Below are 14,272 nucleotides of genomic sequence, written 5' to 3'. Positions count from 1 at the left end.
ACTGGAGGTTGATAGTGGAGGAGGCCATGCATGTGTGGGTGCAGGTGGTACAGTGGAACTCTGTGTTCCTCATAGAGGAACATCTGCATCTCCTCATATTTTACTGTAAACCTAAAACTTAAAAAAAAAAAAAAAGTAGTTGCAGCACATGGTATCTTTATGGCCGATTTTATTTTTTAAAAATATCAGAAAGGTGTGAACTTAATGTTACGTACAGTTATCTTTGAAAAGTGAGATTATGGGTAATATTTGCTTTATTTTATACATATTTTCTAATTTAAATGCTGTTACCATAGATGACCTGTGTAATCTTTAAAAGCCAGGATTTGTATTTTGGGGTAGGTAGTGGTTGTAACTCATAAACCTCTCTGGTGGAAGTGAAGTCCAGGTCAAGGGATTATCTTGGTCAGCACTCATCCGACCGGCTAAACAAGGTGAAGACTTTCCTGAGAGTCCCTACGGTGAAGCCCTGCAGGCTTATGGGAAATGTAGTCCCGAAGTTCGATGGACCACCCCTCGGAGGACCCTGGGACGGCAAGCAGCCCCTGCATCTGCGCATGTGCAATGCTGCGAGCGCGCCGGTGGCCGCCCTTCCCCCCACCTCCCGCCGCGAGTGGGTGACAGGGCTCCGGTCTCCACGCGTTTTAGCTGCCCCGCGCCGTGACCCGGCCTGGCACTGAGCCACGAGCGGGGGCTGTGCCCCTCCAGGTATGAGGGGGGCCTGCCAGGCAGCTCCGCGGGGTCTGGGGGCCGAGGGGAAGGAGATGAGGGATGGGCTCGTGCCCGCGTGGGGTGGGAGCCCAAACTTCGGTGACTCGCAGGCGGCGGCGACCCTCGGGGCGGTGTCCGGGGCGGGCCGGCCCTCTCCTCGGCGCTGGACCGGCGGGGCCCGCCTGGCCGGACGTGCGGGGGCGGGAACGGCCGAAGGGGAGGGCGGCGGCGAGGGCCAGCCTTCCTCCCTTTGTCAGGCAAAGCGCCTCCGACCCGCCGCGAAGGTCTCCGGCCGCGCGGGATCGGGTCCTGAAACCCGGCGTGCGGGCGGGCGCAGGTCGAGGCTGGGGGCGGGGCCGGGCGCACCTGGCAGCGCCCGGATGCCGCGTGCGGCTGCCCAGGGCCTCGCGGGATGGAGGGAGGCTTGAAAGGTTTCGCAAGTTTCCTGATGCACAAATTGCTGAATGAGTAAGACCTGTGACCTCTTTGCAAGAGACTTTTCAGCTGAAGTGTTCACCCAATCCTCACACCTACCCTGTGTCTTCGCTTAGTTCCTCAGTTTCAACAGAAGGAAAAGCGAAGGCTCTGGTGAAGTGATTTACCCAAGGTCAAACAGCCAGCTGGTACTTTGTCATATGAATGGGAAATATTTTTTCATTTACCTTTTAATTTTGCTCATTGGTGGTTTTTGCCATGGAGGCGTTTTGAATTTCTTTATGGTTGAATTTACTGCTCTTCCTTTTTATGACACCCAAAAGCCTTCACCACTTTGAGGTTATACAAGTTTTACTAATGATTCCCACTGGTACTTTAGAGTAAGTTATATTTTAAAGAAATGTGTTGGTACTTTTATTATGATCCAGTTAATGGTTACATTTAGTTAGGGGGAATGGACACCTTTATGAAGTTGGATCTTACTGTAGGCCTTCCCATTTGTTCCTCTTTCATTTTTCCCCCTTGCCAGCACTTTATAAGTTTTTTCATAAAATATTTGCATTTTTATTAACTTTATTCTTATGTAATTTATTGCTATTGAAGATGGAATTTTTTTTCCATTATTTCATCTTTTTTCTCTTGAGTTTGTTGATATTTCCCACTTTTATTTTGTGTATTTGGGATTGCTCCTTTTTCTCCTTAATTAACGTAGCTAATGTTTATCAATTTTTATTGTGAAAGAATAACTTTTTAATGTCTGTAGCATCTGTAGTAACATCTCCTCGATTATTCTTGACATTGGTTTTTTTTTTTTTTTTTGGCTGCGTTGGGTCTTCGTTGCTGCGTGCGGGCTTTCTCCAGTTGCCGCGAGCGGGGGCTACTCTTCGTTGCGGTGCACAGGCCTCTCATTGCAGCGGCCCCCCTTGTTGCGGAGACTGGCTCCAGGTGCGCGGGCCTCAGCAGCTGTGGCACACGGGCTCTAGAGCGCAGGCTCAGCAATTGTGGCTCACGGGCCCAGTTGCTCTGCGGCATGTGGGATCTTCCTGGACCAGGGCTCGAACCCGTGTCCCCTGCATTGGCAGGCGGATTCCTAACCACTGCGCCACCAGGGAAGTCCCTTGACATTGGTTTTAATGCTATAAATGTCCTCTAAATACTGCTTTAGCTGCATCCCTCAAATTCTGTTATGTTTTGTTTTCATTTCCATTCAATTCTGTGTTTTGTTTTGTTTTTTTTAAACTTCCCTTGTGACTTCCTTTTTCACCCATTGGTTATTTAGAAATTTGTTATTTAATTTCCAAACATTAGGAGATTTTCTACATCTCTTTCTATTATTGATTTCTAGTTTAATTCTGTTTTGGTCAAAGAATATACTTTGTTATGTATTTAAGTTCTTTAAAACTTGAGATTTGTTTCATGGCTAAGGAAATGATCTACCTTGGGGATTTTTTAAAAATATTTATTTATTTGGCTGTGCCGAGTCTTCATTGCTGCATGCAGGATCTTTTTAGTTGCGGCATGTGGGCTCTTTCTCGTGCCATGCAGGGTCTAGTTCCCTGACCAGGAATTGAACCTGGGCTCCCTGCATTGGGAGTGTGGAGTCTTAACCACTGGACCACCAGGGAAGTCCCTGGGAATGTTTTTTATGTACTTTAATGACTATTGTGCTGTGTTGGTGGTAGAGTTTTCTGTCAATACTAAATGGGTCAGGGTGGTTGATAGTGTGGTTGAGTTCTTCTGTATCCTTACTGGTTTTTTATCTACCTTTGTTGTCACCTACTGAGAAAAGAATATTGAAGTCTCGAGCTATAATTGTGGTTTATCTATTTATTCTTTCAGTTTTATCAACTTGCTTCTTGTATTTTGAAGTTCTTTTGTGCATATACATTTAGGATTGTTATGTGTTCTGGTGATTTGATACATTTATCATGTGTCATTTATCACAGTGACATGTAATATCACACTTTATCCCTGGTAATATTTCTTATTAAGTCTACTTAGCTTGATATTAATTAGTCCAACTTTCTTTTGATTAGTGTGTGCAAGGAGTATCATTTTTTATTTTTTATTTCTTCTTCTTATTTTGACTGTGCCTTGTGGCATGCAGGATCTTAGTTCCCCAACCAGGGATCAAACCTGTGCCCCCTGCATTGGAAGCATGGAGTCTTAACCCCTGGACTGCCAGGGAAGTCCCAAGGAATATCTTTTTTTATCCTTTTACTTTTGATCTAGCTATTATTGAAAATTCAATTAACAATCAAGAAGGAAGAGAATTTTATTTGAGCCAACCTGAGGATTGTAACCCAGGAGACAGACTCTAAGAAGCTCTGAGAACTGTCCTGCCTGTTAGAAGTTGAAGGCATAGTCATATACATTTTTTGAGACAAAGGATCATACATCAAAATGACGTACTGACATAAAGTTCACCAATATACAGTAGTCCAGGTAAGCACATACAAAGCGAGCAGCAAGTCATCATGACCCCCTTACAGAGTTGAGAAAGAATGTTAATCTTTTAAGAAGTTACATTGCTAGCATCAGAAGAAAGAAAAAAAGATCTTTATGGTTGAGTAGGCATTCCCATCTTTGACGAGGTCTGGTTAATGTGTAATGTGGCTGGACGTTGCACACTAAACAGAGAGGGAGGAGGCCCAAAGGACAGAATTTTATGTTTAAATTTCTTGTTCTGCCTTAAAATTTTATTTCGTCACTATGTTTTTATATTTAAAACATTGCTTTTATTTATTTTTAAAATTTTTATTTATTTTTGGCTGTGTTGGGTCTTCATTGCTGCGTGCGGGCTTTCTCTAGTTGCAGCAAGCAAGGGCTACTCTTCATTGCAGTGTGTGGGCTTCTCATTGCGGTGGCTTCTCTTGTTGCAGAGCACGGGCTCTAGGAATGTGGGCTTCAGTAGTTGTGGCATGTGGGCTCCGTAGTTGTGGTGCACGGACTCTAGAGCACAGGCTCAGTAGTTGTGGCACACGGGCTTAGTTGCTCCGGGACGTGTAGGATCTTCCCGGACCAGGGATCGAACCTGTGTCCCCTGTAGTGGCAGGCAGATTCTTACTGTGCCACCAGGGAAGTCCCAAACACATTGCTTTTAGACAGCACGTAGTTTGGTCTTTTTTATCCAGTTTAGCAACCTTTGTCATTTAATTGGTGTGTTTGTGCAATGAATTATTGACATGGTTGGGTTAAAATTTACCATCTTGCTAGTTTTTTTCTACTTGGCCCATCTGGTCTTTGTTCCTATTTTCCTCTTTTTCTGACTGCTTTTGGATTTAGTGGTAGTTTTTCATGATTCCATATTTTTCTCCACTATTTGGTTATTGTTTATACTTCTTTAAATTTTTTTGTGGTTGCCCTAAGGTTTAAATAAACTTCTTGAGTGAGTCACAGTGAACCTTTAAATATAGTCTACTGCTTTGTGTGTAATGTAAGATCCTTAAAACAATATACTGCCATCAACAATTTCATCATCTCATCTATGTGCTATTATCGTCATATATTTTACTTTTACATATGCTATAAGTTCACAAAACTTTTCTACTCTTTTTGCTTTAGACAGTCAAGTATCTTTTAGATTGATTAAAAGTAAGAAGAAAATGTCTTTTATATTTCTCTTCATTTTAACCATTCCCAGAGATCTTTATTTCTTTGTGTAGATCCACATTTCTGTCTGTTATCATATTCCTTCTACCTGAAGAACTTCTTTAAATATTTCTTGTAGTACAGGTCTACTGGTAATGAATTTTCTGTTTTTGTTTGTTTGAAAAGGATTTTATTTTCACTTTTATTTTTTGAAAGATGTATTTGCTGGGTATAGAATACTGGATTGGTAGTTTTTTTTTTTCTTTTTTAAAGCACTTTAAAAATGTCACTACATTGTCTTCCAGCTTGTATAGTTTCTGATGAGAAATTCTCTGTGATTCTTTAGTTCAGTTCCAGATCACTGCAATAAAGCAAGTCACATGAATATTTTGGTTTCTCAGTGCATGTAAAATTCATGTTTACCTTATACTGCAGTCTGTTAAGTGTGCAATATCATTGTCTAAAAAACAATGTGCATACCTTAATTTAAAAGTACTTTATTACTAAAAAATGCTGACCATCATCTGACAATGCAGAGTTACCACGAACCTTCAATTTGTTTTCAAAAAAAAAAAGGCAATCTGTGACGAGCAATAAAATGAGGTATGTCTGTATGTAACGTGTCAGGTTTTTTTTCTGGCTGCTTTCGAGAATTTCTCTCTAACTTTGGTTTCCATTAGTTTGAATATGGTATGTCCAGGTGTGTCCATTTTATTTTGTTTTTTGATATTTATCCTTTTTGGATAAATTATCTTGAGTTTCTTGGATCTGTGGTTTGATATCATTCATTATTTTTGGAAAATCCTTGGTCATTATGTCTTCAATACTTCTTCTGTCCCATTTTCTCTTCTTTTGGGATCCCAATACATTTTTTTAAAGATTTATTATTTATTTAATTTTGTTTATTTTTGGGTACGTCAGGTCTTAGTTGCAGCATGCGGGATCTTTCGTTGCGGCACGTGGGCGCTTCGTTGCAGCACATGGGCTTCTCTCTAGTTGTGGCATGTGGGTTTTTCTCTCTCTAGTTGTGCTGCATGGGCTGTGTAGTTTGTGGCATGCAGGCTCTCTAGTTGAGGCTCATGAGCTCAGTAGTTGTGGTGCAAGGGCTTAATTGCCCCGCGGCATGTGGGATCTTAGCTCCCCAACCAGGGATCAAACCCGCGTTCCCTGCAGTGGGAGGCAGATTCTTTACTACTGGACCACCAGGAAAGTCCCTGGGATCCCAATACATTTTTGTTAGGCCATTTGATATTGTATTACAGCCCTTGGATTCTCTGTCCTTTTTTTTCCCCCTTGGCTTTCTCTTTGTGTCTCAGTTTGGGTAATTTCTTTTGACCTATCTTCAGATTTACTGAAAATTTCCTCAACTCTGTTGTAGTACCTATTGAAGGTATTCTTTCAACTCTGTTACTGTGCTTTTCTTAGCATTTCCATTTTTTTCTTGAAGTTTCCATCTCTTGAAATTCTCTGTTCATTCATTTTGTAAATCTTTTCCTTTAAAGCTTTAATATATGAATCATAGTTTTAAATTCCCTGTCCGATAATTTAATCAGTTATGGTTTCTTTTGACTGTTTTGTCAGTTGATAGTGGGTTGTCTTAGTCTTACCTTTTCGGATATTTCATAGTGTTTGATTGAAAGTGAGTGCTGCCAGCATGATCCTTTTTGCCCCTTCTGAACAGGCAAAAGGACGAGCTCAGGAGGTGGTATTTTCTCAGGTGATGTGTAAGGATTTCCAAACAAGTCATTTTAGAAGTTCTGAGGCAGGTCAGATCTTTAATAACAATACCTTTCTTTTTCCTCTATTTCAGTTCTGCCTTCATAGTTCTCTGCCTTTACCCAAAAGCTGCAGAAAATGAACAAATCCCAGGTGAGTTGTTTGTTTATTCCCAATTTTATTTTTCTGTACATTTGAGGAAGTTTATAAGGACCTAGAAAATGAAATAGAAAGGTATGAATGAGTAAAACTCAGGAAAACATAGTAAGAATAATACATACCAGCAGCCAAAAAGTAAATCAAGTTAATTAAGTGTCTTACATTGATTATGAATACCATTTCCTTGGTTCTCTAGTATTAGGTCTGAATAAATTTTATGGACCTTCATATAGATGGTGTTTTGAACAGCATCCCCAGAAAAAAAAATTAAACAGGTTATTATTTTGTCTTTGGTTATTTCATATAGCATTCTTCAGGGTACTATAGTGTGTATTTTATTTTTCTGGTCAGATTAGCATGATGCTAGAGAACTCACTAAATATCCAGATGTGTATTTAAATTCTCCCCCTAACTTCCATGAGTTCCATTGTCATTACTTTCTTGAATGGCATTGCAGAATGTATTTGTACATATTTACACAAGTATAAGTACAGGTTATTATAAGATAGCATATTAATCATACTGTTCTGTTTATATGTGTTTTGTTTTACTTTTAATGAATAGACTTAATTTTTTAGAGCAGTTTTGGGCTTACAGAAAATTTAAGTGAAAAGTACAGAGTTTCCATATACTCCTTTTCTCCCTCTGCAGTTTCCCCTGTTACTAACATCTTGCATTAATGTGGTATACCTGTTACAGTTGAGCCAATATTGATACTTTAAGTAAAGTCCATTGTTTACACTAGGATTTGCTTTTGGTGTTGTGCATTCTGTGCATTTTGACAAATACATAATGACGTGTATCCACCATTATCGTATCTTACAGAATAGTTTCACTGCCCACAAAATCCCCTGTGCTCCATCTATTCATCCCTCCCCCCCTTTCCTTGAGCACCTGGAAACCACTGATTTTTTTTTTTTAACGGTCCCCCTAGTTTTGCCTTTTCTAGAACATCATACAGTTGGAATCAGTCAGTATGTAGCCTTTTCAAATTGGTTTCTTTCACTTAGTAATACGCATTTAAAGTTCCTCCATGTCTTTTCATGGCTTGATAGCTCATTTCTTTTTATCACTGAATAATATTCCATTGTCTGGATGTACTACCATTTATTTACCCATTCAGCAATTGAAGGACATCTTGGTTGCTTCCAAGTTTTGACAATTATGAATTAAGCTGCTATAAACATCTCTGTGCAGTGTTTTGTGTGGATATAAGTTAATCATTTGGGTAAATGCTAAGGAACACAAATGCCAGTGTGTACAGCAAGAATATGTGTAGTTTTGTGAGAAACTGCCAGACTGTCTGCCAGAGTAGCTGTAATATTTGCATTCCCACCAGCAGTGAGTGAGAGTTCCTGTTGCTCCACATCCTCGTCAGCATTTGGTGTTGTCAATGTTGTGAACTTTGGCCACTTTTTTAAAAAAATTATTTTATATTCATTTATTTATTATTTATTTATTTATTTAGGCTGCACCGGGTCTTAGTTGTGACATGCAGGCTTCTTAGTTGCGGCATGCGTGCGGGATCTAGTTCCCCAACTGGGGATCAAACCTGGGCCCCCTGCATTGTGAGTGTGGAGTCTTACCCACTGGACCACCAGGGAAGTCCCGAACTTTGGCCACTTTAATAGGCATTTAACAGTGTTTTATTGTTGTTGTAATTTATAATTCTCTGATGATATGACATGATGTTGAGTATCTTTACATGTGTTTATTTGCCACCTGTATATCTTCTTTAGTGAGGTGTCTGTTAAGGTTCTTGGCCCTTTTTTAAAATTTATTTTATTGAAGTATAGTTGATTTACAATATTGTGTTAATTTCTGCTGTACAGCAAAGTAATTCAGTTATATATACATTGTTTTTTTAAAATATTCTTTTCCATTATGGTTTATCATAGGATATTGAATACAGTTTCCTGTGCTATACAGTAGGACCTTGTTGTTTATATAATAGCTTACATCTGCTAACCCCAACCTTCCACTCCATCTCTCCCCCAACCCGTGATTCTGTTTCTGTTTCACAGAAAGATTCATTTGTGTCATATCTTAGATTCCACATATAAGTGATATCATATGATACTTGTCTTTCTCTGTTTGAGTTATTTCACTTAGTATGATAATCTCTAGGTCCATCCACGTTGCTGCAAATGGCATTTTTTCGTTCTTTTTTATGGCTGAATAGTATTCCATTGTATATATGTACCATATCTTTATCCATTCCTCTGTCGATGGACATTTAGGTTGCTTCCGTGTCTTAGCTATTGTGAATAGTGCTGCTGTGAACATAGAGGTGCATGTATCTTTTTGAATTATAGTTTTGTCTGCTGATATATGCCCAGGAGTGGGATTGCTGGATCATATGGTATTTCTATTTTTAGTTTTCTTTTTTTTTTTTTAAGATTTATTGATTGCTTGCTTGCTGGATTGATTGATTGCTATGTTGGGTCTTCATTTCTGTGCTAGGGCTTTCTCTAGTTGCAGCAAGTGGGGGCCACTCCTCATCGCGGTGCGCGGGCCTCTCACTATCGTGGCCTCTCTTCTTGCGGAGCACAGGCTCCAGACGTGCAGGCTCAGTAGTTGTGGGTCATAGGCCTAGTTGCTCCACGGCATGTGGGATCTTCCCAGACCAGGGTTCGAACCCGTGTCCCCTGCATTAGCAGGCAGATTCTCAACCACTGCACCACCAGGGAAGCCCCTATTTTTAGTTTTCTGAGGGACCTCCATACTGTTTTCCGTTTTGGCCCATTTTTAAATCAGGCTGCACTTTGGCCCATTTTTAAATCAGGTTGTTTGTTTTCATATTGTTGAGTTTTGAGAGGTCTTTATATATTTCGGATATCAATCTTTTATCAGGTATGTGTGTTGCAAAGATGTCTTTGTCTTTTCATTCTCTTGATTGTGTGTTTTTATCACTCAATAACATATTTTTGAATTCTTTCCATATCAGAGCATAGAGTTTCCTCATTTTTTTCTGATTTTTTTTATTGTGTAATGTAATATGTATACAGATGAGTGTATAAAGCATTATAATACTCTTTATACATGTTATAACATGTATAAAAATATGTATACATTAAAGAATAATAATAAATGGGCACTCACATTAAGAAATAGAACATTATCTGTTCTTTTTAAAAAATATTTATTTATTTATTTGGTTGCGCTGGGCCTTAGTTGCAGGCTCCTTAGTTGTAGCAGGTGGGCTCCTTAGTTGTGGCTCACCAGCTCCTTAGTTGCGGCATGCATGTGGGATTTAGTTCCCTGACCAGGGATCGAACCCGGGCCCCCTGCATATTGGGAGCGTGAAGTCTTAACCACTGCGCCACCAGGGAAGTCCCTATCTGTTCTTTATGATACATTCTCTGATTGAATCCTGCTAGTAGGTAGCCACTATCTTGACACTTTTGTTATTTATTCCCTTGCTTTCCTCAAAGATTTTACCATGTATGTATATATCCCTAATCAATACAAAATTCAGTTTTGAAAAACTATAACTGCGATTTATATTGCATAATTTTTTGTCTGATTGGTAGAGGTTTTTTTTTCTTTTTCTAGATGTATACAGTCTAAAAGATGTCCTTTTATGTACCCATGTTTCTTTTATCAAGACTTAAGATTTTTATCATTGTTTTTTCTAGATATATTAGCCAGTGTTAGCTATAGAGAGGTGAAACCACTCGTGCATTGTTTGTGGTAGTAAAAAATGGTACAGACTTACTGGGGAGCAATGTGGCAAAGCTTATCAAGCAAGCACAAATCTAATTGTGTGTAGAAATTCTGCTACTATTGGATAAAGGCTCCTAGGAGATGAGCTGAATAGAATCTCTGAGTCATAGTCTGGCTTCAGTTTTTCTGAGAGTTTACAAAAATCTCATTTGGAGAAGTCATTGGCAAAGTCATGAAAAACATAGGAAAACATAGGGCTCACATGGTTGGACCATCTGGCAGGGTCAGAGTGTGAATCAGGTATTGAATGTCTGACAAGAATATAATTAGAGTGAGTGGGCTGCTCAGTGTTCTCTGCTTCTTAGCTCACTAGTCAACGGCCAACTCTCAGGAGTAGATCAAAGCAGAGTACTTCTGTGAGATGAAATGAGTGTCCTCATGTGATCCAAGGCAGCCTGGTGTGGAGGGGAGAGATAGATGTCATCAGGACTTGTTCAAGACAAGTTAAACCAGAGTTAAACCAACCCCAACAGATAAGAAGCTGGGCCAGGATCACCAAGGTATTCTGCCCTCAGGTTAACAAGGTGATACAATATCACTAGGCATCTTATGACAGCCCTCAAAATACCTGCTTTTGAATCACACTATTCCAATCTGTATGACAAACAATTTAGTATTGATGGAGAATCACTACCATCCTGCAATCTCCTTCAAACTCCTCCTAGGGATTTCCTTCACCTTTCCTATTGATCTTTTGTTTGCCTTTTCCCCTGTCTTTGTCTTTTTTGAATTACTATTTTATTGGAGTAGATTCTTCAGTAGCTTCTTGAGAAAGGGTATGTGAGAAATATATTTTTTTAAACTTTGCTTTTCTGAAAATGTCTTCATTCTGATCTGATACTTGGTTGATAGATAATATGAAGGTGGATTTGTCCATTCTTAACTTTAGTTCTGTCAGTTTTTGCTTGATGTAATTTGAAGCTGTATTGAGTTCATGTACATTTATTGAGTGCATGCACACTTACGATTTTTCTATCTTCCAGATGGATTTACTGTTCTATCATTTTGGGATGTCCCTCTTTATCTCTGGTCATACCCCTTGTCTGATTTAAATATAGCCATACCTACCTTTTTTTATTTTAATTTTTATTTTATATTGGAGTATATTTGACTTACAATGTTGTGTTAGTTTCAGGTGTACAGCAAATTGATTTAGTTAAACATACATATATCTATTCTTTTTCAGATTCTATTCCCATATAGGTTATTAGAGTACCCTGTGCTATACAGTAGATCCTTGTTGATTTTTTTTTTTTAATTTATTTTTCTATTTTGGTTGCGCCAGGTCTTAGTTGCGGCATGCAGGATCTTCGTTGCGGCACACAGGATCTTTAGTTGCGGCATGCGGACTTCTTAGTTGTAGCATGCATGTGGGATCTAGTTCCCTGACCAGGGATTGAACCCAGGCCCCCTGCATTGGGAGCGTGGAGTCTTACCCACTGGACCACCAGGGAAGTCCCTGATTATCTACTTTATTTTATTTTGTTTACTTTTTTAAAATACATCCTTATTGGAGTATAAGTGCTTCACAATACTGTGTTAGTTTCTGTTGTACAACGAAGCTTATCTGCCATATGCATACATATATCCCCATATCCCCTCCCTCTTGAGCCTCCCTCCCACCCTCCCTATCCCACCCCTCTAGGTCGTCACATAGCACCGAGCTGATCTCCCTGTGCTATGCGGCTGCTTCCCAGTAGCTATCTGTTTCACATCTGGTAGTGTATATATGTTGATGCTGCTCTCATTTCGCCCTAGCTTCCCTCTCCCCTCCCCATGTCCTCAACTCCATTCTCTGTGTCTATATTTATTCCTGCCCTGCCACTAGGTTCATCAGTACCATTTTTTTATTTTAGATTCCATATATATATGTTAGCATATGGTATTTGTTTTTCTTTTTCTGACTTACTTCACTCTGTATGAAAGACTCTAGGTCTATCCACCTCACTACAAGTAACTCAATTTCGTTTCTTTTTATGGCTGAGTAATATTCCATTGTGTATATGTGCCACATCCTCTTTATCCATTCATTTGTTGATGGACATTTAGGTTGCTTCCATGTCCTGGCTAATGTAAGTAGTGCTGCAGTAAACATTGTGGTACAAGTCTCTTTTTGAATTATGGTTTTCTCAGGGTATATACCCTGTAGTGCGATAGCTGGGTCATATGGTAGTTCAATTTTTAGTTTTTGAAGGAACTCCATACTCTTCTCCCTAGTAGTTGTATCAATTTACATTCTCACGAACAGTGCAGCAGGGTTCCCTTTTCACCACACCCTTTCCAGCATTTACTGTGTCTAGATTTTTTGATAATGGCCATTCTGACCGGTGTGAGGTGATACCTCATTGTAGTTTTAATTGCATTTCTCTAATAATTAGTGATGTTGACCATCTTTTCATGTGCCTCTTGGCCATCTCTATGTCTTCTTTGGTGAAATGTCTATTTAGGTCTTCTGCCCCTTTTTTAATTGGGTTGTTTGTTTTTTGATATTGAGCTCCATGAGCAGTTTGTATATTTTAGAGATTAATCCTCTGTCTATTGTTTCACTTGCAGATATTTTCTCCCATTCTGAAGGTTGTCTTTCATCTTGTTTATGGTTTTCTTTGCTGTGCAAAAGGCTTTAAGTTTAATTAGGCCTCATTTGTTTATTTTTGTTTTTATTTGTATTACTCCAGGAGGTGGGTTGAAAAAGATCTTGCTGTGGTTTATGTCAAAAAGTGTTTTTCCTATGTTTTTCTCTAAGAGTTTTATAGTGTCTGGTCTTACATTTAGGTCTTTAATCCATTTTGAGTTTATTTTTGTGTATGGTGTTAGGGAGTGTTCTAATTTCATTCTTTTACATGTAGCTGTCCAGTTTTCCCAGCACCACTTATTGAAGGGGCTGTCTTTTCTCCATTGTATGTTTTTGCCTCCTTTGTCATAAATTAGGTGACTATATGTGAGTGGGTTTATCGCTGGGCATTCTATCCTGTACCATTGATCTATATTTCTGTTTTTGTGCCAGTACCATACTGTCTTGATTACTATAGCTTTGTAGTATAGTTTGAAGTTGGGGAGCCTGATTCCTCCAGCTCCGTTTTTCTTTCTCAAGATTGCTTTAGCTATTCAGGGTCTTTTGTGTTTCCATACGAATTGTAAGATTTTTTGTTCTAATTCTGTGAAGAATGCCATTGGTAGTTTGATAGGGATTGCATTGAATCTGTAGATTGCTTTGGGTAGTGTAGTCATTTTCACAATATTGATTCTTCCAATCCAAGAACATGGTATATTTCTCCATCTGTTTATGTCATCTTTGGTTTCTTTCATCAGTGTTTTACAGTTTTCAAAGTACAAGTGTTTCACCTCCTTAGGTAGGTTTATTACTAGGTATTTTATTCTTTTTGTTGCAATGGTAAATGGGAGTTTTTCCTTAATTTCTTTTTCTGATTTTTCAATGTTAGTGTATAGGAATGCCAGAGAATTCTGTGCATTAATTTTGTATCCTTACCAAATTCATTGATTAGTTCTAGTAATTTTCTGGTAGCATCTTTAGGATTTTCTGTGTATAGTATCATGTCATCTGCAAACAGTGACAGTTTTACTTTTTCTTTTCCAATTTGTATTCCTTTTATTTCTTCTTCTTCTCTGATTGCCGTGGCTATGACTTCCAAAACTATGTTGAATAAGAGTGGTGAGAGCGGACATCCTTGTCTTGTTCCTGATCTTAGTGGAAATGCTTTCAGTTTTTCACATTGAGTATGATGTTTGCTGTGGGTTTGTCATATATGGCTCTTATTATGTTGAGGTAGGTTTGCTCTCTGCCCATTTTCTGGAGAGTTTTTATTATAAATGGGTGTTGAATTTTGTGAAAAGCTTTTTCTGCATCTATTGAGATGATACTATGGTTTTTATTCCTTAATTTGTTAATATGACATATCATATTGATTGATTTCTG

General features: G+C 39.0%; 1 protein-coding gene across 4 annotated transcripts in view; it reads left to right on the top strand.

Annotated features, from left to right (window-relative positions):
- ZFP1 (ZFP1 zinc finger protein) overlaps positions 1 to 14,272 on the top strand; it is a 64,505-nt gene that overhangs the window by 25,432 nt on the left and 24,801 nt on the right. For 2 of the 4 annotated variants that reach the window (XM_057534778.1, XM_007198277.3), the window contains exons 1-2: positions 570 to 708; positions 6,548 to 6,606. In XM_057534778.1, coding sequence (XP_057390761.1) covers positions 6,592 to 6,606 — 15 coding nt within the window. In that variant the 5' untranslated portion in view covers positions 570 to 708; positions 6,548 to 6,591. Of the gene's footprint in view, positions 1 to 569; positions 709 to 2,007; positions 2,092 to 6,547; positions 6,607 to 14,272 lie in introns of those variants that run through there. The other 2 variants (XM_057534776.1, XM_057534777.1) reach the window with 2 other exon arrangements.

Source organism: Balaenoptera acutorostrata, chromosome 19 (assembly GCF_949987535.1).
Source record: "Balaenoptera acutorostrata chromosome 19, mBalAcu1.1, whole genome shotgun sequence".
NCBI lineage: Eukaryota > Metazoa > Chordata > Mammalia > Artiodactyla > Balaenopteridae > Balaenoptera > Balaenoptera acutorostrata.
Note: the sequence above shows the minus strand (reverse complement) of the source record. Positions and strands in the feature narration are given on the sequence as shown.